At 31.7% G+C, this 25,804-nt stretch overlaps 1 protein-coding gene across 4 annotated transcripts; it reads right to left on the reverse strand.

Annotated features, from left to right (window-relative positions):
- Nucleotides 1–417: 417 nt before the first annotated feature.
- LOC126707532 (potassium transporter 11-like) lies at nucleotides 418–11,260 on the reverse strand. 4 transcript variants are annotated; one of them, XM_050407226.1, is made up of 9 exons: nucleotides 11,118–11,260; nucleotides 10,003–10,313; nucleotides 8,970–9,198; nucleotides 7,700–7,945; nucleotides 6,504–6,554; nucleotides 6,127–6,387; nucleotides 5,839–6,006; nucleotides 3,341–3,595; nucleotides 418–1,539 (listed from the first exon to the last, which is right to left on the reverse strand). In XM_050407226.1, exons 2-9 carry the CDS (start codon nucleotides 10,129–10,131, stop codon nucleotides 497–499), a joined length of 2,382 nt encoding a protein of 793 aa, XP_050263183.1. In that variant the 5' UTR covers nucleotides 10,132–10,313; nucleotides 11,118–11,260; the 3' UTR covers nucleotides 418–496. The 4 variants fall into 4 exon arrangements, with proteins under 4 accessions (XP_050263183.1, XP_050263182.1, XP_050263181.1 ...); XM_050407225.1 differs by having other exon boundaries at nucleotides 10,824–11,232; XM_050407224.1 differs by having other exon boundaries at nucleotides 10,759–11,232.
- Nucleotides 11,261–25,804: the final 14,544 nt, after the last annotated feature.

Below are 25,804 nucleotides of genomic sequence, written 5' to 3' on the forward strand. Positions count from 1 at the left end.
ATTATAGAGTTTTAATTATAACCTTGAAAATTTTAAATCGTGCACCCTTAACAAGACAAAATTACCTAAAAGCAATAGAAATTCATATTAGGAACTAAACCTATCTTTTTGATAATTAAGGATTTAACCCTAGACGTAATCATTAAAAATATCAGAGTGCTAGTCAAGTTCTTCATTAGAAATTTCAGAGTGCTAATTGAGTTATAAAACTCTTGGCAATACTAAACTTATCTTTATACAAAGAATGAGGATTATGCAACTAATAATGATTAGACATTTAGTTAGGAGCAAAAGTTGATACATTTCTTAGGTGTTGTACTGTATATTCTCCAATAAAATTCAATTATGTGATTACATTGACCCTTGATTTAATTGTCTTTTACAGAAAAATGTGCTGCATTGATTAACCCATGCACATAGCAAAATCAACCCTGGGATTTACAGTTTCACTGATTAAGAATGAATATTATTTACTGTATATATCCGCACCAAGGCATTATACAAAGAAAACCTGCCCAACGTTCAAAAGACTCTCATGAGGTACATTGAAAATGACACTGTTCTCCCTGCATATTTTCCTAAGGAATGCATATATATAATTAATGGCTATCTTCCTGTAGAACTTTGAGTCCCTCCTTGCTCTCACCACTGTATTCCCCAGTATGTGAACCACCCCAGCATCTCTACAGCTATTCAAAAATTCTAACTCGTCAATCTCGGTCTGTGCACTTCCCTGACCGGATGAACTTACAGTATTGTTTACATTTAATGGTGATTTAACCGGAACAATTGAGTCCACGGACGATATAGTAGGGTCCAAGTTGGAAGAGATAGAGTTGCCATTGTTATCTAACAAGCCATCTCTTGACTGCTGGGTTAATTGACCATAAAGACTATACTCATCAGAGTCTGAACACCCTTCCATCATGGACTCAAGCCGGACAAACAAGAAGAGGCTATCAAAGAGCTTCTTCTCAAAATCATCGTCTTTCTTATGGAGGTCTTTATAGCCGTATCTTGCTACACAACGGAACATGTGAAAATTCTTGGGTCCAATCCGCTTTACAAGAAATCTCTCATCTTCCGGGACTGTGTAGACAGGAAGGTACTTCACACAGACAAAGATGACAACAGAGTGGATGGCAGGCAGGTTTGTAATGAAGTGGGAAAAGATGTGAGGAACACCACTCGCTAGCTCAGTGTAAACAAGTCCAATTCCAGGAACACGAACGAGTCCTAAACTGGGGCCAAGCCCAAGAACCCATGCCATTGAAACCTTACTATGCATCTCAAACTCATATCGTTTCACAGTACCATAATGCCAAACATACATGACGAGAAGAAAGGCTGCTGCAATTACAAGGGGAACCCACCCACCTTGATCAACCTTAAAGAGTACAGCGAAAAGGTAAGTGCACTCAACAAGCAGCGATAAGGCAGTGAAGATCAGGACAAGGATCCAGTGGCAGCGCCACACCAGTAACATGATTAGAATCATGAGGAATGTGGTTACCAACATAACTATTACAACTGCTGTTCCTGTCATAACACAATATTACACAATTAAGTGAACACTTCATTTTTATTTATTTTTTGAAAAAAAAAAAAAAAAAATCTTCAAATGTGATTATGAGTCACAGGCAAAATGTCCTTCGATGCACACCATAAATATGAGCTAAGTTAGCAATGATTTGACCCTACAATAGCATGCTAGCACTCTGGAAAATAACCACCAATTACCATTATGTCAAGAGATTGAAGGAGGGTTGCGATAGGTTAACAGCCAATGTAAAACTTTTTTCACATCTTATGGCTCACATACCATGTGTCTGACTGTCTGCACAGGCAGCACAGCTATCTAGCATGTTCAGCTATAAAAATCATTTGATATGAATAATTTAAGGGGAGTTATAACTAAGTGAAACATGTCTAATTTACATATAGAAACAATGTACAAAAACAAAAGATGTTTAAATTGAAAAATTAATGGAATGTTCCAAACAACTTAGTAATTAGTAGGGATAAGTGAGTACCGTCAAGAATTATCCCATGTGTTTATCTTGACTGGGCAAAGTATTTGAAACTTTGAACACCATTAAGGATGACAAGGACCGGATATTTTAACATAATTAAAATATGACTTGATATTATAAACTCAATTATAAAAAAATTCAAGAAATTTAAAAGGAATTTCAAGAATAATCCAATATGCATTCGTCATTAAACTTAAAATTTTTGGTTCTTTTATTTTTACTATTTATTTTATTATTCAATTTTAATCATATTATTGATTTTTTTTTTAGTTTAAATATAATTATTGATTAAGTCGTACATTACATGAGCATAATGATAGTGATATAATGTTCTGTCTTACAAAATCATCCGTTTAACTACAGCCTTAAGTTGACCAATATAGAGTCATAGACACAAAATCGCTCTTTTTTCTTGCTCTTCCATTTTCCGTCTCTTTGTTAATGCTTTCTATCCTTGTTAGACTTAGTTAGCACCATTTCTCCACATATATACAGTATGGCAGCTTGGAAAATTCCCAAGGTCAATCAGGCAAGCAACAGTTGCAAAACTCTCTTGCAAGTTATAAACAAAAGTTTGAATAAATCTTTACAACTTAAAAAAGATGGAAAGTTTTCAAATTAAAGTGGAACCAATAATTAAAAACTTGGAATTGTGCAGCTTATCCACAACTATTTGATTTGGGGTTTGCTAGGGGATCACAATTCGACTCCCTACAACCATTCTAAAAATAGGCCCGTGGGGCATGATGTCGAATGTCATAAAAGATTTGAGTGTCTTCCTTATCACCAATTGGTTTTGATCTGGAATGGTACAGCTCATGGTCCGACGAATAGTATCAGAGCCAAGGTCATGGGTTCGGGCCGTAGGAGTATAATTGTGAGGTAGGGATTGTTGGGGGAGACCACACTTCGACTCTCTACAACCACTCTAAAAACAGGCCTGTGGGGTGTGATGTCAAATGCCATAAAATATTTGAGTGTGTTTTTCTCATCACCAATTGGTTTTGAGGTGGAATGACACAGTTCATGGTCCGATAGGGTTCCCTAGCAACCCCTGATTCTGGAGGTTATAAACAATATTATAGGAAGGAAGAAAGAAATTTGTATACCCTATTGTGTCCTTAACATGTATATCTATGCATATATAAATCAACTTCTATGTTCAGGTAGGATTATTTATGTAAAACCTTGGTATGTATATATATTAATGCTAATACTGCATTGTGATATTTCCTAGCAGACAATAAAGCAGAATGAAAGAAGATGGATCAAATAAATTCAGAACATCATGCTAAAGATTAGCTTACCATAAGCATTTCCAATTTGGCTTTGATTTTTGAAGCCAGCAGTCACAGCAATGCAAAGAATCATAAGGATCCAATTAATATCTGGAACATATATCTGGCCAAGGAACTTTTTCGATGTATGTACAACCTTGACTCTTGGAAAACAGCCAAGTGCAAGAGCCTGCTTAATTATTGAAAATGTTGCGGATATAGTTGCCTGACTCGCAACTATAGCTGCTGCAGTTGCAACAAGAAATACTGGCCAATATATGCTTTCTGCAGAATAAATTTAAATTAGTATCTATGAGAAACCTTTTCTGTACTAAAAAATGAATCCACATCATAGAAATGTTTAAGAAACAGTTGTCACATTAAACAATTAATCCATGTCATTCAAACACCTGAGAAGACAAGGCTACCATGAGAAGAGCACTGCCCTAAGCTACTTCTTTAGGATCTTAAAACTTTTTTGCAGTTAATATGAACACACCACATCCACATCTTTAGTAGCTTAAATTTGATCTAACTGACAAAGATGTAGCCCCAAGAAATTTTTATTCACTTAATTAAGCCAAAGATGGGGTGACATTTTTCAAGAGATTCAACACAGTCAAACAGCTGAGGATAAAAACACTGAACAGTTAAGTGTAAACTACTAATGAGGTGGACAAATTTTGAGGATTTTATTCTGAAGTACAACCCTGTCCAGTATTTGGTTTAATCACATACCTTCTGAAATTCAAACTTAGAAACATCATCATCTTATGATTTTCCTTTGCATTTTATGCAATTTATTTAGTGAAATGTTTGTTAATAACATAGACCAAAATTTGTCCCATAACAATTTGTTCACTCAATGAATGTCCCATTCTACTTTTCAAATTCCAAAATTATTCTATTGATCCAAGTAATACAAAATCTGTTTTGAACATGCACCACTTTCTCACTCTGAAGTCCCAAGTTACTCCTTTTTTCTTAAAAATTTCAAGATAAAAAATACTAGGATTTATTTATTTATCTCATTCTAGATCATGTATAAAGAAGTACATTCTTGATGTGCATGGCTTATTTCCTTGGAGGAAATTGATGGCAAATCTCTTCCTGATCATCTTAGGATGGTCTAAAGAATGGGGAATACAGTTAAATTCAATGGACTATACATGCACATGTATAAAAAGATGCTATGCAATCAAATCTTGACCAATAACTTTTCCTTCTCTAATTTGAAATTTCAGACATCTAAGGAACATAACAAGCTTTGAGCTCCTACAATATTTCATTCCTTTATTTTTGGAAGAATTCCTAAAAACTTTCATGCAAATAGGCTTCCTACCTTCTAACAATGTATATATGCTTACAACTTTATCATGATTATTTCTTTTACAAATTCAGAGAGAAGATGATTTGTCATTTCAGTTATTTTATACATTTAGGAGTTATTTACATCATTTTAGATGTATATCAAAATCCTATTACAATGTAAATATTACTTTAGGGTGAGACCAATATGATAATTCCCCTAATTCCATTTTGCTCCTAAGTCTGACAATACTAGCCAATTATTTTTTGGGTTAGTTTTCTTTTTTGGTTTAGGGGCAAACCAAAAATGTGTAGGTTTACGCCACTATAGCTTCTTTATTTTCCTCTCTCTTCTCACTAAACTGAAAGTAGTAACAGTTTCCCCATTGCTTGCTTTACACACTACATAACTTTCAAGTTGAGAGTCAACTTTTTTCTTCTATATAATTCTTTTATGTAGATATATAAATATTTTGGTAGGTATACTTTCTTTATGCTGTTAAAACCAAAACAGCACACCAAATTGCTCTGGTACTTTAACATCCATTCCAATGGACATACTAAAGTGTTGAATACCGGTTTTGATAAGCTTGGTCCTACAAAGACTGCTTTATTGACACAATGAATTTTGATAAAATAAAAGAAAAATGACATTAATTAGGGACTTGAAATTCAATATTTTCCATGAATTTAATTTTAACTAATAGCCTGTAAATGTGAAACTGAAACAGGTCAACTGTGAAAAATAAAGTTTTGCATCTGTAATTATATGCATTCTTAGAGTTAGCCACTGGCACTAAGCTCAAGTTGCACAAGGGGCTCAAGAGACTCAGGTTCAAAATACCCTCCCCACTCTCTTTTATAAAATGAAGAGAGAAAGAGAGGGAGAGAGAGAGAGAGAGAGATTCTTTCAATGATGTGATAACATCAAGCCTTTTTCTTAGGTTATGTTCAAGATTCAACGAAATTGACACAATGAAAGTAGGCAAAATTATTTACCTCCAGATAAAAAGTTATATTTAGTTTAACATGCATATAGCCTAACTATATCATGAATTAGTCACCACAGGAAAGAAGAGCCACTGGCCAAATTTTTAATTAACCATTCCAAGAATTGTTTAAAAAATAATTTAGATTGTTTTCCCTTTAACACTAATTCAAGTGCTGTTTCTTGCATCACAGAGGTATACTTTCAGTACAGAATAAAGATTAGAACAAACCTGGAATAGAACGATAAAAGGCATCAACAACATTTGTTTTATTATTCATAATGAAGGCAGCTTGTCCCGCATAGGCTAAAAGAAGGCAAGGAAAGACAACTACGGTGAAAGCAACTTGGATGGCAGAAACGGGAAAATGGGATAAGTCTGCAAAAAGTGCCTCTGTACCTGTAACAATCATTATGCAGCCTCAGCATCCAAAATCAACGCGTGTGTGTGTGTTTGTGTGAAAAACCTTAAATGGATTAAATACAAAAGGTGAATTAATTTAAACAATAGAAAGTTCACCTGTTATACTAAGCAAAATACCTCCAAGGGAGGTCCAACCATCTTTTCCTCTCCTTTTAAAATACCGGAAGATATGCACAGGTGAAAAAGCTTTCAAAACACTACTTTCATATTTCCGTATGTTGTATATGCCGATACCTCCAATTAAGAGAAACCAAAGCAGAACAATAGGTGCAAAGAGCCAACCAACTCTATCTGTACCATAGTGTTGCATGCTAAACAATCCTACTAATATTATAACAGCAATGATCACAACCACTTCTGTACCAAATAAAAAAAAGTGACTGTTAAAGACTTAGAATTTTTTATATATAAAATAAAAAAAATATTTTCAGAGAAATGCAGGATAATGTTTAGTTGCAGGAGTGACATAATACCATTGCTCAGTTGGGGGTGTTCTACCTGGATTCCGCCAACAGCTGATAGAACTGTAAAGATATATTATGGTTAAGCATCTTAAATGACTTTCAAGAAAGAAAATACTCAAGCAAATAAGAATGAGACTATTAGCATTATAATTACAGTGAAATTTTCCAAAATATGTCCTTTAGATATCTAGTATAAGTAATTGAAATGTGCTCAATGTGAGCAAAACATAAGGAAAGAACTAAGAGCAGGGATTAGCAAATGCTAAATCACTTGAATAACCCCATAAAGAGAATTTCCGACCAGCAGTGAGGTATCAAACTAGCTCTTCTGAATTGAACAGAGTTGATATAATGCATCATACATAAAATTGCCACCTCTAGCATTATCTAAAGTCAAAATAGTCAAAATAATCATATATAACAGGAATTTTGTATTTTTTATTACAGTTGAACTATTGTGAATTTGGGATCCATATGCAGCCTCACTTGTTACATCATGCATAAATTACAATTTAATCAACTGCGTTCAACCATATTTATTATTTTTATTCTATATAATTACCACAATAACCAAAGTAAAAACAAAGTCCATCGTTTGAGTTTTATTGTTGGAAAAAACATTATGCTGCAGGATGGACCCAAGAGGGGGCCCAAAGGGGCCTGGACCCCCCCTCCAAAATCATCAGCCCAACCCAACCCAATCCAGCCCAAAACATAACAAATTTTATTAAAAAAATTAACAAAATAAAGACCAATGGTTTTTTTTTTTTTTGGTTAAATATAAAGACCAATGTTGTTTTGTCTTTTATCTTTGTTGGTAGGCAAATGCATCTTAATGTATTAAGAAACAATGATTTTTCGTATTTTTCTTGGTCGATAGCTTGTTAATACTATATGGATGCTTATTTGGAGGTTTCTTTTTTTGCTTTTACTCCTGCCCTTCCTAGCTTGAAATCCTAGGTCTGTCCTTAATTATGGTCATGATATAGTGTGATATTCCCATGAAACAATGAGGACCATTGATTTCTTCCGGGAGTTAAGTGATAATCAAGATAGTCACGTGCATTATTTCAGTCACTACTTGCATATCTCATTCAATGGTTTGTTTCAACATGCATGTGCTAGTAATTTGTAAAACTTTCACCTGGAGACAAACAGACTAAAACACAAATACGTAGATAATTCCAGCCTGAAGGAAGGTATACCTGAAATAGCGGGAGTTAGAATCCCATCCCCAATCACCATGCAAGTGCCAACAAGGACAAGAATAAGAAGTGCATTCTTCCTCAATGCATATCTCTCCAACCACCTCTTAGTTTTTGCAGCAAATGATCGTTCATGGAAAGTAGAACGAACATATGTTGTTAGCTCCTCATCAGTTCGGTGTTGGTTAGGTATAGTGTTTATTTTTGCATGTCGACAAAGCAATGAATAAAGAGCAAATGTTCCACCTTCACCACAAAGAGGATAAGTTTAGAAAACTTATACCTAATCAGCATGAAAAATGTGAACAATACCATGTTGCAACAGACAACTACAGGTAGCATGCAGTTAAAATCAATGAAAGCAAAGTAAAGGATTTTATAAAAAAATTCCTGTTTAATATTTTCAAACAAAACAGGATACAAGTGTTAAAACACATTTCATATTCCACTCAAATTACATCTACAAATGTTCCATCAAATTATCAGTTTGATTTTCTTACAGAGCTCCCATCACAAAACAGAATTTATCCGGTGTTTTAGAGAAAGAAATAAACTTAAAGAAACATACTACAGTCAGTTCAACTTAGTGTAAAGGTAGTAAGAAAACGCAAAAAAGAGAATAAGTAATAAATAAGTTGCAAAGTTAGACATAAAGCAGCATCATTGGTATAGCACTCTATTTAATAAAAGTATATTTTTATATTTTCTCTCCAATATCAACACTTGCAATCTATTTATTTTCGCACAGCAAAGGATGTCACTAAATTCTTGTCAGCCAGAAATTCAGTTTACATTATTGAAGCCCTTAAAGATAGAAGATTTCTTTAACATTTTGAAGGGGGAATAAGAAGATAAAAAGCTAATTCTTAACTAAGAAATGAAATAAATTTTTTTTGATGCCTGCCATGCACAGTTCTTGCAAATATGCCAGCATACATTATGCATGTTAAACATAACATCTTAAACATAGATATCTTCCCAATTTAAGCAGTATGGGGCATGGAGTGACTAAATAAAACTTGCCACCAGTCCCAAAGGAAACAAGAAACAGTCATCGTCATAAATATTCTTTCCATTGATGTGTCGCTTACAAAACAAATGAAATAGGGGCATAACACTATCCATCATATCTATTATTGGATTAGACGCAAAGGTAGATAACTATCCAGAATATGGTCAAATTGTAGTTCTAATCATTCTTTTTATCCTATTAACAAATGCCTGAATAAAAAATTCAATGAAGAAAATAGATATGGTGAGACTAGATTACCTTGACCATTGTCATTTGCTCTACACACAACGAAAACATACTTGAGGAGTGGAATAAGAGTAAGTGAGTATATAATTAAGGAAAGGGCTCCAACCACATCTTCAGGATCATCAACTACTCCGCTTGGAAAAGTATTGTAGAAAACATACAACGGAGAAGTGCCCAAGTCTCCATAAACCACTCCAAGACTCTGGAATGCAAGCCGCAGAAGCAATAGTGCAGAGAATTTCTGAATGCATCAAAAACTATATCAGAAAATTTAAAAAAATATATCAAATACTGAGTCACTGACAACTAAAATATCCTCCAAGTCAATTAACTTACTCCAGACCATACTTGATAATTGATTTAGTCCTAATTTTGGGGTTGGATATGGATTCTCAATAAATTTGTTACATTCAATCATATGAATTCTTTTTGACCATTCTATTCATTTGAAATCAAAAACTTTGTTACTTCCCTAATTGACATGTCCTTTTTTTTCCCTACTTTTACTAATGTTATTATTGGTCTTCCTCTAACCTTTTACATTCCGCCCACTTGAATCAACTTACTCTTTCTATTTGGTGCATTAATCATTCTCCTCTTAACACGACCAAACCATCTCAATCAACTGGTTCTCATCTTTTCATCAATAGGGGTCACCCCTACTTTAAGTGAATATTATTTATAGCATATTACAATGAGAGTCATTACAACCAAAAGCCTAATTATCAGTCACCCTATTTATTTAGCTTACCAAATTAACAGACACTAGTCGTGCAAGCCTAAATTCAGCAATAATATCTATACACTAATTCTATGTATTTTTTTTTCTGGCATCTTAAGACAAAGATCATAATCAACTGGAGCATAAATATTCAATAAATCCAAGGTCTTTCCAATTAAAATCTAAGTTGGATTGATGAATTGACATTTAAACATTTCACACCAGCAAGATATACTGCCATTGACAAGTAGTAGTTGCCATCCTACTTTAACAAGTTACAAGTAACTATGTGAGGGAAAATCTTCAAGACAAAGTTGCATGTACCTTTTCTCTGTACATATTTTTAAGCCTTCCTGCCTCTTCATCCATAGGCTGATCAAGCTTTTGATCCAACACCCACATACTACCTTTGTCGTTTTCAGTATCTTCATCAATCTCCACTCTTGAATCCATTGAAACTTAGTTCAAATGATTCTGCTGCTCTTTCCAGGTATTCTCAAACCAGAACAGACCCAAAATCCTCAAACCAAACCAATCAGCAATAGCAGGAAATGACTGAGACCCAAAATCTCAACTTTGATCTTCACTTACAATCCATGCTCAATCCAAGTAAGAATTGGACCCACCAAAATAATCTGAAAAACAACCAAAACTGAAAATTAAACTAATTACCCAATTTAGAACTATGTAACTCTGAACCAACAAAAGACAATTCAAAACCTATTATTAAAAATTGACATCAACTCTGGAAGGCCCAGATTGACCCTCAGAAATTGACAGCAAAGACAAGCTGAAAATGATAAAAAAAGACTAAGCTTGATACTTCAATTCAATTTTAATGTCATGAAAGCTGAAATATACCAGAAATGAACACAAACCCAAGAAAAATCCAGAAATCCAATTGAGAATAGAACAACTTAAGCACAACTTACATGCAAAACACATAAAAGGAAAAACAGTTAAAGCACCAGAACCAAAGATTGGATCTTTAACTAAAGCCCACTAAGACAAGCTTAAAAAGAACTAAAAAGAACATACTTTATACTTCAATTCAATGTAGAGAAGAAAGCTAATACATACCCCCAAAAAAAAAAAAAAGAATAAAACTCAGATAGCCAAATGAGGATAGAACAGCTCAGGCACACCTCAGAAAGAATCTACACCAAAGAGAAAACTGACAAAGAACTCAGTATTTATTGCTCTTGTCAATGGAATTCCTAGGTGGGGTCAACTTAAGGAGAGACTCAGTCTCAGCCACAGGATCACAAAGGCCACCAAAAATCTCACACACACAACCCTTTTACCAAAACACAGAGATGAACAAAACCAAGTCGGTTTCCTCAGCTAATACAAATGCTCTGTAAACAGAACAGAACAAAACAGAGTACTCTATAAGTGCAGGCTGCTCCTTTTGGCTGTTTGTTTAGTGTTTTACTTACCAAGACAGCAGAAGTTTCTCTTACAAAGAGTTAAACACAAAGACATTCAAGTAATCTCTGGCTAGAAAGAGAGTTTAAGAAGAAGTTGGTTTTGATTGTAATTCTTAGGTACACGTTTATGACAGTGACGGATCTTTTCTGTTGTTGCTGAGGAAAGAAAATGAGAACAAATAGTTAAAAAACATTTTAACTTTTTTATATTATTATTTTCAATTATTTTGCTTTTGACATGATCATGATATAAATAATAAAATAGAGGTACAAGATTATTATTTACTCCCAATAATTATCTGGGGAAGGCTTAGTTGTCAGTTTAATAATGTAAGTTTGTCTATTTACTTGGAGGGCCCTACTAATACTGATTGGTTGTCTATTGTCTGATCTAGTGGAACTTAACTTGCTCTCTGTAGCCCTCATAAATATCTCTCTTTTAGTTTTTGTGTACTTTTCCTACTTTTCCGGTTTTCCTAGTAATCTGGAAGGAATGCAGTATCAGTAATCCTACATGCTAATTTGAGTTCATTATAAATATCAAGTTATTTTATTTTATCTGTCATTAATAATTTATCAGTTATCACTTCAATAGTTGTAAATATTTTGTGGGGTCACTCTATAAGAGTTTTAATGCATTAGATTAATATAGAGTTTGGAAGGGTAAAATTTAGTCTAGTACTAAGGTGCATTGGACTTGACACGATATGATTGTGTCATAGATTTTAGATTTTTTTTTTCTTTTTAATGGGTAATTTGTTATTGTGGAGGCTCGAACCCCGAGATAGATTTTAGACACTTATATGCGTTGTATAAAGTCAAGAGCATTACTGTGTGTCCAAGTTTGAAGGTTTTTTTTTTTTTTTTTTTTTTTTTTTTTTTTTTTTAATGCACAAAATTCCATGTAAATATGTTTTAATTACTTACCCTCAGAAGCTCATTTTTCAACCCTTCCAAATTTGGGAATGAAATATGTTTTAATTAAATATTACTAAAGTTCCACTAAAACCCTCTTCTTCTTAAAGGTCCACACCCCTGATTTTAATTAAAGAAAGAGTATAATTTTATTATTGTTATAAAATAAATTCTCTCCATTCTTTTTCATTCAACACCTTAACAATGTTAGTTTTCATTTTATTCATTTCCTTTCAACATCCACACAAAAGAAAAGAATATTTAATTCGTTTCATTTAATTCAATTATTTTATGTTCTTTCAATTCCATTCTTTTATAAACTCCCATCTTACATTTAAAATTTCATAGAGCTTCATGTTTAAGAAGAAATAGAAGGGAATTTGTCTTTCATATACTCTCTCCATCTATTTTTTGCTAACATGGTTATTTGGGTTTTTTTTTTTTTTTTTTTTTTTTTTGCCAACATGACTATTGGGGTTTGTCAAATTATTCACTTTTACCGGAGAAGTCTTCCCCTCTCATAGGAATGTGGGCCCCACCACAAATCCTACACAAGGGTCCACACTAGAGGACACTAAAGACTAGACACCTCGTGTAAGAGTGAATAATTAGTTGGGCATTGTGGTTCTTTGCTTTGTTTTTTTTTTTTTTGTCACCTTTATTATAGGAGTTTAAACGCATATTTTTAGTTTTTAAATAATATTACACGCATTTTCACACATTTTTTCACTCATACGTATTTTCAAAAAATACAAACAACGTTATTAGAACAACGTTACCAAACGGCCTCTAAGAATTTGAGAGTACTGTTTTTAAATTTTCCTATTAATGATTATGTCATTTATTCCATAGCCCATACCCTGATACCTATATATTTGCCTTCTATGCTACCCATTTGCGGATTGTAGGAGTGTTTTATATTGTAGAATAAGTCTAATGCCACACATTTTGGTACAATAGACGCCACAACTCGCCACATGGTGAGTTGTGGTTGGTGAAGGGGTATCCCCACTTGAACCCATCATTACCTTTCCACCAACCACAACTCGCCACATGGCGAGTTGTGGCATTTGTTGTGCCAAAATATGTGACACTAGAGTTACTCTTTATTGTAAGATAGTTACGTTTATTTAAGTGGCCAGGGAAAGTCTTATAAGTGAGTGTATTATTGAAAAGTTAGCATGACCTTTCCTGATTTATGACATAAAAGAAGAATTGGTGAAGCAGGAACATGATTATCTTCAATGGAAGGGGGAAAAAACAAAAATCCTACTACTGCTACTGTTGTGTTTGCTAAATGACTATTGGATGCATTGCATTATATATTTCATATTAAAATATTGACATAGATATCCTAAGCATATCAGATTTTAGATTGCCAACATCACTTCCTATAAATAAAACTAATAAGTTGATCATAAATTAACTTATTAGCAACAAGTGGTCCATCTATTCTTATATTGAAATGCCGATTTCATATTCAAAAATTAACTTAATTTTCAAGGTCCAACTTGATTAAATAATTCCCTCATATTTAACTATTCAGCATTCAAACCATTATAGTCAATATATGTAGTTTTTTTTTTTTTTTTTTCTTCCCTTTTTTTAAATACAATTTTAAAATAGAGAAGAGTGGGTGAGAATACTGTGATCCAATGATGACCTTTTTTTTTTTTTTTTGGAGAGAGAAATGATCCAATGGCCTATTATCGAGGTAATTAACATGTTTTAAATCAATTTATTTTCCAATACTCAGAAAATATTAAATTTTGAATAAAGGTTTCAAATCTCATTGCTCAATTGAGAAAACAGAAAAAAAAAAAAAAAAATTGCATTCTATTATCGTATAGTATATCATCTATTTTGCATTATCTTTTTCTCTTTTTCCAAAAGGGAGCCGGGTCATCCTCTCTTTTATTTCTTTCTTATGCTACCCAACAAGGAGGAAAAGATAAGAGTGTCTTTATGGTTTGATAATCTATGTCCTTTTTCTTTTTTAGACAACATAATCTATGTTGATTTTTTAATGGATAGGTCTTTTGCATTAAGTTTTATTGTTTACTCTGTCAAGATTGAGTTAGTGTTGGCTAATTTAAATGACAAAATTTCATTTGTAATGACAGTTTCGATTTATTCATTTTCAATGTCATTTGTATTTGTTTGGTGTAATTAAGGATCAAGTCTAATAAAAAAAGTTGTTCAATATGCAAGTCTAGAGAATTTCGATCGAGCCAGCTTCATCTCGGTTGAGTGAAATCAGCAAGTTTAAAAATCAGTTGCAATAGAAACTTTGGCCTGATGTTTGCCTCTCTTTCAATCGAGTGAACTTTTAAGTGAGGTAACCAAATATTTTTTTCACGAACTTTATGACCGCCCATCCCTTGATTTGTTCACCTATAAGAACGAAAATAAAACCCTAATAATCAAGAAGAGAAAGATTACACACGTTTCACAAGAGAAAACCTTCCAAGAGCCATCTAGTCTTTCACCCTTTGCTCTCTAATTGAACTATAGAAAGTGTTTATCTCCAAACTCATTCTCTATATCTTTTTATTGAATGTAAATTTTGAAAATTTAACCATTGAATTGCATATTCTTATTATATTTTTCATACTTGCAAAATTTTAAGAAAATCAAAATTCAATAGTTATGTCATCAAACATATGTTTAAATTTCAAGTTTTTATGGTCTAACATATGCATAAAAAATAAGTTTATCAATTAAATAGTAAATAATATCTGATTTGAGCAAAATTTTATATGCGTATTAAGAACATAAAGAACGTGCAATTCAACAGTTAGATTTTCAAAATTTATAAACAATAAAAATATATATGAGGAGTTTGAAGAGTTTTTCTACGATAAAAATCTTCAAATAGTCTTCGAGTAATCAAGAGATTGATTTTACAGTTGGCAATTGACTTGCAGTGTTGTTTTTTTTGTGAAGACGTGGGCTCAATCAACAGTTGCAGCAAGAACGAACAAATCAGATACAATGTCTATTACATATATTGGAATTCTTGTAAGTTAGCTTAATTATATCATATTTTCTTTATAGTGGATTTGACAACCTAGGTTATAGGCTCTAAAGTATTTTTCATGATTGGGTTTTCACTTTGTGATAAATTTCTCGCCTCTTATGTGTGATTGATGATTTGTTGTTTTATCCATGTAGTACTATAATCGGTAAATTATCTATTTGGACTTTTTATTGCAAATATAAAATTTGTAGCATGCCCATGCATGGGAGTCTAAACAACGTGTTTTCATGCTCTCTCAAACTTTACGGCCAAAGGCATCAGACAAAGAAAGAAAGAAAAAAAAAAACAACTTTATGCCCAGAGAAAGTTAGGTAAGAAAGTTGGGTGAAGTAGGGAAATGATTTTCTCTATCCTTTCATTTCTCAGGAATTTAAGGTTCAAAATACCCTCCCCAGTCCCCAATCCCCACTCTCTCTCTTTAGAGAGAGATGTTAAATAAAATTTCATTTGAAAAAATTTTACATGTATGTTAAGAATATAAAGAACATGTAATTTAATAATTAGATTTTCAAAATTCATATCCAATAAAAATATATATAAGAAGTTTGAAGGGTTTCTTAACGATAAAAATCTTCAAGTAGTCTTGGAGTAATCAAGAGATTGGTTTTAAAGTTGGCAATTGGCTTATGGTGTTAGATTATTGTGAAGACAGGGGTCAATCATGTTGCAGCAAGGACGAACAACTTAGATACCATGTCTATTACATCTATTGGAATTCCTTATATCACATTTTCTTTATAGTGGATTTGACGACCTAGATCAATTCCTTGTCTCTTATGTGTGCTTGGTCTTGTGATTGATGATTTATTGTTTAATCCATGTAGCACTATAGTCGGTAAATTAACTACTTGGACTTTTTATTGCGAATTAATAAAATTGATACTAAGCCATGCATTGAAGTCTAAACAACATATATATTTTCATACTCTCTCAAACTTTATGTCCAAATCCAAAAAAAAACAAAAAAAAAAAAACTTTATGCCCAAAGAAAGTTAGGTGAGGTGAATAGGGAAATGATTTTCTCCACTCTTCCCATTTCTTAGGAATTTAGGGTTCAAAATACCCTCCCCACTCTCTCTCTTTAAAGAGAGAGAGATGTTTCAAAAGCACAAATTATTATTATTATTACAAAGAAGTAATTTAACTTTTTCTATTGTTCTCTCTTGAACATTACCACCTTAATTAATCGAAAAGTCCAAATTGCTATGAAAATATATTATCGTATTCCTAAATGGGTACGTTGACTTATCAATATTGAGAGGAGGGTCCCATTAAAAAAAAAAAAAAAACTGCCCTATTATAGTTTATATTTTCTTAAATCTTCAGATATTCAAGGAGACAAATGAAATTATAGACCATGCATTATCATGATATCATCTACCTTATTGTTGACTTAATGATTTTTTTATAGCATAATTACCTAATGAACATGACATTAGGAATCTAACCTACGTGTTTTCCTTTAATAAGAGGAACAAAAATAAGTATGTATCTGCAAAGGTTCAATTATTTTGATTTAAATATTGGATTTTTTTTTCAGCCAAAAAAATCAATTCCAACCTGAACAAAGTCAATAAGTTTAGTGATAAAAAAAACACAATTATTGAAATATCAAGTTGTTAATGGTAAATAAAATTGTGATGTTAATGTTGGCCTTAGAGAAGAACCAATAAAGAATAGCCAACTCAATTTTTTTTTAATTATTAAAATTATTATGTTGTAGCATTACTTTAACAAAGTTTTTGTTAAAAAAATCTAGTACCACAAACTATTATACAACTTTTTTTTTTTATCATAGCTGTGATGTGGTATAATGCGAGTGATGAAGAAAAAATTATAGGTCTATGTATAAATGATGGGCAATTACTTATAATTCGTGGCAAAAAATTGTGGAATAGTTTGTGCTTTTTTCAGTTTTTTGCTCGACCCTTTCTTTTTCTTCTAAGTTAATTCTTGTGCTAGAGTGGTCTGATGTTTGAATTGATGAAATCCTCTTCTTTTTTTCTTTTTCCTCTTCTTTGGCTTCGGTTCACCACCAGTCCAATGTCTTTTTTGTTTTCCCAAAAGGTTTTGGCCTCATTTGGTAGAACATCTTAAACACATATTTTCAGTTTTTAAACAATATTACATGTATTTCCACACACTTTTCACCCATACATATTTCAAAAAAATACAAACAAGATTATTCAAACTTCTCTACCAAATGAGCCATTTATTTTCCCTAACGTTTACATTTAAGCTTTTGGTCAAAAGGTGTCAAACACTCAAATGGGTTTCTCTTTTGTACTTTTTCCAGTGGTGTTCATTTCTCCACAATTTTTTTTTTCTCACCTTAATTTATTTACTTTTGTTATACTTATTAATTAAGGATGGTGGTGAGGTAAACACGCTATTTGTGCAATATATTGAGTTAGAGATATGAGTTTGCAAATTTTTTGAAAGCTCTTAAATATAACAGATTGCAATTTGTAATTTAGTACATAAAAAATATACAGAAAATTTCTCCCAAATTTGAAAACCTATTTAAAATGTCTAAGACTGTTTGAATGTCCAATGAGATAGAATATTCAACATTGCTTTTAATGTTTAATTTTTTATATTAAAATTTGAAAATCTTAGGCCAATTTTTTATTATTATTATTTTTTTATACAAAATAGAAATTCTACTCTAGCCTAATCTAAGTGTATATATGTGTGAAACTTCTTTCTGAAATCTTGAACCCTGACCCTCGCCCTCCACACCCTAAAAACACTTATACTTGTGCACCAAAGGAGCGCGGTGATATCTTAATCCAATTGTTAATAAATCATAATAGGAAAATTTTGACACCACTTTCATGGGAAATATTAAAAGTTGTTAATAAAATTTATTGTTTTATGAATAATGCTAGAGCTACTGTTAGGATCATATTTTCTATGTAATTGGCTAATCTTTTGACAAAACACACTTTACTTGTAATTGGGTAGATCTAAGTTGACCTTAACGTATTAAGAAGTATGTTGCTCAAACATATCAAATGGTATCTTTAAAGTCATGAAGATTGATCCTAGACATAAGTGAAGAAAAACTGTTTCATTAAGTCTCGACAGATACTGCTGTCGAGGTTAAATGAAGAAACTCGACACAAGCTCAATCTATTAAGAATTACGATTTTAGAATTTCTAGATTTGAAATTTGGCCAATGCTATATTATTTGATTAGAGTTTCTTTTCTCATAACTCTAGTCATTTATAAGACATATTTTAGAAGCCGTCATACATGGATACAGAAACTTAGAATTCATATACTCTGTGTGAAGCCACTGCGTTTGTACTCCATAGGATTTTGTAACCAAGTGCTTCTTGATCTTTATCATTTATGAAGTGAAGAACTCTGCAACCAATAACAATCATTCAAATTGTTGGAGTTAGTTACGTACTAGGATCCGTACAAATGAGTTAACCACAGATTGGAGATTTGTGCAACAAAAGAAAGAAGGCTACTATAAGATCAATTCCAATTGGGTATTTGAGCAAAAGTTCAACTATAGGTTGGTATTTTGGTAGAGGCCATGGTAGTAATTAGATTTCTTATACTTGTAACTACTTGATTATTGATTAGTGGATTCTTGGGAGTAGTGATCTTAAATTCATCCGGTGAGGTTTTTGCTTTGTGAGAGGTTTTCTCCATTTGTCAACAAATCACTGTGTCAATTTAATTTTCCCTGCATTTAGTTTATTTGGTGATTTGTTGGTGTTTCCATGATTTGTATGTAATTTGGCCTAATTAATCGACTTGAATAATTGAATTAATTAAATGGGGTCAAGCTATCTTAACCCAACATCTACAAACTATTTTATAAAAAAATTTACAAAGTGCTAATGTGATGAGTGATTATTAATAAATGAAAATGTGATATTAATGGTGGGTCTAGATAAAAATCAATAAGAGGTTGGTCATATCAACATTTTGTAAAAATGTTTGTGCTTGTAGCATCACTCTTGTTTTATCATTCTCTCAATAAAATATTTCTAAAAATAGTTTATAAACCAATGCCCTAAAGAAAAGCCCCAAGATAGATTTTGACATGACTTCAGCTGTATTCTCCTTTTTTGTGGACATACTAAGTTTCCTTTCTGATACACATGCTAAGTTTCTAACACTCCTTATTTATTTCAATAATCATATCTTAGATAGGACACAAATGAGTTCTAAATCTAGAAAATTGAAAGCATCAAATGAACAGATAAGGACATTTAGGTTGAGAGATTGCCTAAAGTTTTTATAATGAATTTTGTCTCATTATGATTTTTTTTTTTGGGAGAAAGGTCTCATTATGATTTAATTGGTAAGAATGTGTCATTTCCTCCTGCTCCATTTCTTCTGAACCGTTAACTTCTAGTTCTAAAACTAGCATTGACAATGATAACATCATCTATAGAATCATCTTTGGCCAACATTCATCATGTCCAACCTTCACCATAAAAAAGCCTTTCAGTGCCATTGAAGAAATGTTTACACTAATATCTACATGGTTAGAAATAGATTGACATGAATTTACTAGACATCTCCAATCTAAATATGATAGAATTTTAACGTATAACGTCTACTCTATATTCAAATTCCAAATTTTTTATTTGACGACAAAAAACTTAATTAATTAGATGAGATAACTAAAACCCACAGCACCAATCTAAGTTTATACAAATTTTTTTTATGAACGTTATAGTCATGAGCTAGATTTCGGTTAAATTCCAAGTCTAGTGACTCTATTCTATGCCATCTCTAACGTATTTCCATACGTATGATCCTTGGACTTTCGTCACACATGTATAAACTAACAGGGAGGTAATAATGCATAAGATACAAAACATAAGATACAAAAGGAAAAGTACTTTGTAAGAAGGAACTTTCCTTGGACATTAGGTTTGACTTGTCTTGCAATTTTTGAAAATAGATGGGTGAGATTTTATTATTTATTTATTTATAATCCGATAGCTACAATTAAATAGGGGATTTGAATATTAGATATCTCTATTAGAAACACTATAATTGAACAACAAAGCTCTTAACATAGGTGGGGTGAGATTAATATATTTTTCGACCCAAGTTTTTGTTTATTTTATGTTCTCAGCCTAAACTTTGTGCCTGTTTGGATTCAAATTATTGTGGCGTCTGCGTTTTTGTTCTGTGGTTTTCTCTTTTTTTTTTTGGTTCAGCCCGCATTTGTTGACTTTTGCACAGTGAACAGTGCATCCGTGCACTGTTTATGGACCCACAAATTCCACTTTTCAACAACTTTTTCATTAAAAATGGGTCCCATGGTACTATTCACACATTTAAAAATTATTTTACTACGGTGTTTTCAGTTTCAGCAAAAATAAGCTCAATCCAAATGGAACCTTTGTTTAAAAATTGAAGCTTGAACCTTTTTCTTTTTTTGAAAGAGTTTCATCCTATAGCCTCCGCTCATGATGATAGCTCTTTATCATTAGACCAAAACACCATTCAGTTTTTGGTGTAGGCAAAGATTGAACCCTGAATCTCTTGTTCAACTATTAGAGACTTTATCATATTGGAGTTAAAATAGAAAAAATGAACCATCCATATTGGAGTTACATTGAATTCTATCCCGCATGAAGTTTAACAGATTGCACAGAGTTACAATCCAATTTTAGTTTGTTAAACTTCTAATATTACCATACTCCATAGATTTAAACCTCCTTTCGTATTCCATCCATATTAATTTCATCCCAACAGCAAATATTAAATCATAACATTATTCAAGGACACACATGATGTTGACGTACTACTTAATCTAAAAGCTTAAACCAAAAATATGTAGAATTAATAATATTATATATACTATAATACTACCCACACTTTCATTACTACCGTTTAAAATTGGATTTCACAAAAAAGACTCTGACAAAGTTAAGTTACAATCTAGTTTAAAAAAGTCTCCTCAAATCTATTATATTGTAATTTATTAGATTATGTATCAGGGACGGAACTATTATTGGACTAGGGGGGCAATGGCCCCCCCTAATTTTTTTAAAAAAAAATATTATTATATTAATTAGTACTAATTTTTGTAATTTTGTTCAATAAAATTACACTTTACCCTCTTAATAATGCCATCAATTCTTTTGAGGGTAATGTTATAGCCACAAACGTTTTTAAAACGTTTATACAAACTATTGAGGTAGCAAATTTGTATTGGTTTGTATACTTACATAACTTTTTACTTATCAATAATTACTCACCATATTAGCAATTTTTAAAATTTTTTGTAGTTTTAGCATTTTTCATCTTTTAAAGGACATAAAAAATTAATAGATTAAATCTAAAAGAAAATATATAAGAACAAAAAAATTAGCCCAACAACAAAAATTACCAATAATAAAACTAAAAAAATTAAGCCCAATCAATCTATTTTACCCTGAACAAACAATTTGGCCATTTAAAATTTTTTTTAAAAAAATTCTTAGTAGTAAAGTAGTAGACTCAAAGACTGGAGTCGTTGCACACAGCTAGTAGCAGAGTCTTCCTCCTAACTCCAAGTCTTGGCTCCATCTCTATTATGTATTATTAAAACAAGTCAACTCATTATAAAGTTATTTTTTTAATTAAAAAAAAATTATGTAATTAAAATTACACATAGATAATCTTTTCATCTGTTACATAATATGTTGAAGAAAGATAACTCCAAATCAAATTAAAACTAAGTTTTTTCTTATTTAAAAAAAAAAAGAGTGAAATAATATTAAATTAAACCGACTCTATACAATTTTCCAGAACCTGGTACTCATGAAAATGACAGAATATTCTGAAAAACATGACAATTATTTTAGACATAATCCGTCAAAATCATATTGAACTAATCCATTGGTGTTTCACACTTTATTTTATTTTATTTTATTATTATCTCCCAAAATTTAAATGTCTTGGAGACTTCTCAAACGAATGTTCTACGAATCTTTAGAACCTGCAGCGGCGCCGTGTCAAATGGAATTTTTTTTTTTTCTTTTTTCTTTTTTCAATTCTACCGTTCTACGACACTCATCATCAGGGACTGCATATAAGCATGTTTCTACAATGATATTCCAGATGCATAAACAGCGCGTCTATTCACGCTCAGGTGCATTACCATGTATTGGATCATACTGTCGTTGATGGCGCGTGAGATTTTTTTAAATTCCGAGGGTCATGGAGCCCACCAAACTTGATAAGTTGTTGTAACATTCCAGCTAATTTTTATTATTTATATATATATATATATATATATTTTTTTTTTTTCTTTGGTAAAAATATTTTTATACGGCTGATGTATTACACACATTACTTTCATATAAAAGTGGATTCCATATAACCCTAAGATGGTAATTTTACTCTAGGAGACCGACACTAATGATCGAATATGAGCTTAGGTTGGTATGCCGTTCTACACAACTGGTTTAGAGTAACCCTAAAAAGTGAATCATAAGATCAAAAATGTTAGTATGACATGTATTACTCTCAACTATCCATTCAACATTTAATACAATGTACATGTCTTTTTAGTAGGAGTCTCAACCCTTTGGGAAGGACACTAAGTGTGCATTTGGATACAGCTTATTTTGTTGAAACCTGAAAACAATAAAAAAAAAAAATTTATTTTTATTTTTTTTCTGTTTGTTACTGTTCAGCACTGTTCATTAGCCTAAAATCACTGTTCATGGCTAATGAACAGTGCATAACGCGCTAGACTTAAAAAAAAAAAACGCCCAAAACGTCCAAAAAGCGGATGCAGCCGCACTACCCAAACAAACCTTAGAACAATGAGATAAGCATGAGCTTGTTATGTCAACTAAAAGTGATAGAGAGAGGTCATGATGGCTTCTTCCAGTCTAGCACGTGCCGATGAAGGGTATAAATACTCCCTTACCACTAGGGGTGGCTCTACGTTGTAGTCAGGGGGTTCAAATGAACCCCCTAACCCAATTTTTTTTTTAATATATATATATATATATATATAATATTTTTATTAAAAATTGTTTTGAACCCTCGACAATACAAATTTGCACCCCCCCCCCCCTCACCTTCAAACCTGACCCTTTTTTATTTAAAGCCCAGCTTAAACTCTAAAAAAAAAAAAAAAAAAAAAAAAATTCGGTCTTTAATTTCAGAAATACAAAGCCCATAAATAAAATTTTGAAAAATCATAAAAATAAGGCCAAATAAAACCTAGTAGTTGCCGTTGCGTAGCCTCAAAAATTCTTACTATTCTTCTTCACTCTCCAAACTCAAAGGAAAAAGGCTGGCTATGCTTCACACACAAAATCTGCCATTGCTTAGCCCCACGATCTGCCGCCGCTGCCACTTAATTGCCGCTTGATATGCCGCTTGAATCTGGTTTTGACAATCTATGTTCTTAATCGCCGCCTCCATATCTCTCTCTCTCACTGTGAGTGTGTTTTTGCTTTGTCTTTATCTCTATTCATGTGTCTTCTTCAAAGCTCCACTCTTACTCACATGTTTGATGTCTTGCCATATGGTGTATATGAGTTATAGTGTTTTGTATTTTTTAATTGAGTTTTGAGCCATATACATGTCTGATTGTGTAGTCACTATTACTATAGTTTCTATGAATCTATGTGTAGTCATAATTGAGTTTGTCTTTTGCACTTTGATTGAATTTGTGACTTGTGAGTAGTTGTTAGCTATGTGGGTGGGTTAATATATTAACACTAAAGGACAATAAAAATATAAAATATTTAAAGAATTGTAAACTTATAAATTAAAAAATTGCAAAAAAATCAATTAACAACAATAATTAATATGTTTATTACATTAGAAAAAAAATATGTCAAATGATCTTATAGTTTATTTTTTATTCTTTTGCTAAAACTATGGACAAATTTGTAATAAATAAACTCCGTAGACCGCAAGATTCATCTCTTACTCAAGATTTATCTTCCACTCAAGTTTCTTATTGACCCCCTAGACAAAAATCCTGGAGCCGCCCCCTGCTTACCACACCTCTGAAGGTATGGAATCCTAGATAAAAACTCTTCTCTCGTTCATTTTTATACAACTCTATTGACTTAATCTTTAAAGTGCTCAGTGCACACCATTGCTCCACAATAATGCCGTGCTCTTCGTGTGCTGGAACCAAAAGTACCAACATCTAGTGAGAGAGCTTACATCCACCGTCCATTGATTTACCACTAACCCCAATACCCACAAAATTCCAACCTACAAATCATACATGTGGGTTCCATATACTATATCCATATTTAGGTAAAGCACACTAGGCATTGTTAGTTAAAAGCAATACATTATGTTTTCAATTAAATCCAAACACAAGTGCATTGGTTGTAATTTTTCTTTAAAAAGATAACACTATTTATTATTAGTTAGTTAATGCAATCATATGTTTACATTTAATTGGAGAACTAGTGGATTTTAGTTAGATTAACTGACAAATTTTCTAATGGTCTTAATAAGAGATATGAGATTCAATTCTCATTTATATCAATAATCGATTGGTATCTTAGTCTGATAATGGTGTATTAAGTAATTTCTCATTTGTTTCATGGTGAAAATTTATTTTTTAAGACAAAATTTGCTACAATTGTTTTAGAAATGTATATTAAGTTTTCCAATTGAATTCAAGTACATGAGTGTATTAGCCAATGATGCAAATCTTATACAAGTCAAGTTTTAATTAGTTTGGATTTAATAAGTAATACCTATGCTTTTTTATCCGTAAAATTTCAATCTTAATAATTTTCTTAAAAGAAAATTTCTTCGTTTCCTATCTCTCGATCAACACAATCGTGGTGGTATACAACCTGTGCCTAGTGGAACCTTAATATTGAGCAGAGATAAACTTAGGAATTTGGAACAATTATAAGTTTCATAATTACTTTTTTTTTTTTTGAGGGGAAAAGTTTCATAATTACTTAAGAAAAAGTAATAGCTTTTTATTAAGTAATAACTTTAATAAAGTGTTAGGTGATGGCAGAAAAGAAAAATTACCTTAAAAATGATTCTTACTTTTAAGTTTTAACCTTCTTTATATGAATCGGTTATTCATATTTTTATTCATATTATTTTATTATCATCATTGGGGTATCATGTGATATTATTAGTTTTTTGTTAGCCATTTGAAAGTAACTTTTGTTTTATAATTTTTTATTATTAATGGTAACATTGATAAGACATATTAAAATATAAAAGATTGAATAAAAAATATTTAAAATTTTAATTTCATTAAACTAGGATACATGTGTTATACTTAAACTATAACTACTTATCATTAAAATTTTAAAAATTATATTTTTATTTTAAAAAGAAGAATATTTTTTGAACACACACAGTGAAAAAATTAGTTATTGTTGTTGCTAATTTTACAAACAAATCATAGTGTTGGCATACTTCATAAGATAATATTTTAATACGTTAGATATTATAAGCTACATGAATTGATGTTTTTATTTTCCTTTTCTATTTCACCTAAATACTTTTTGTTCTTGTAAAAGTTCTTCCCTTTCTATTTTCACCCGAACACTTTTTTGTTGTTGTAAAAGTTTCATCTTCATAAGGAAACCAAATGTAAGGAAAAAAATTCATATTTAAAACTTAAAATTTTAACATCCATATAAAACTTACATTTGCACAAAATATTCTGTATTGCCCCTTTGCCAACATTTATCTTTTATATATAAACCAAAACTAGTATGGCATGGAACATAAAAAGTGAAATAGAGGATTTTA

This window comes from Quercus robur, chromosome 11 (genome assembly GCF_932294415.1).
Source record: "Quercus robur chromosome 11, dhQueRobu3.1, whole genome shotgun sequence".
Classification (NCBI taxonomy): Eukaryota; Viridiplantae; Streptophyta; class Magnoliopsida; order Fagales; family Fagaceae; genus Quercus; species Quercus robur.

What these genes read in the sequence shown, in the direction of transcription:
- LOC126707532 (XM_050407226.1), bottom strand. Translation starts at nt 10,131, where the DNA reads ATGGATTCAAGAGTGGAGATTGATGAAGATACTGAAAACGACAAAGGT. An exon ending in AAAATATGTACAGAGAAAAG is followed by an intron (nt 9,199 to 10,002) that starts GTACATGCAACT and finishes TGATGCATTCAG; the next exon opens with AAATTCTCTGCACTATTGCT. An exon ending in CCAAATTGGAAATGCTTATG is followed by an intron (nt 1,540 to 3,340) that starts GTAAGCTAATCT and finishes GTGTTATGACAG; the next exon opens with GAACAGCAGTTGTAATAGTT.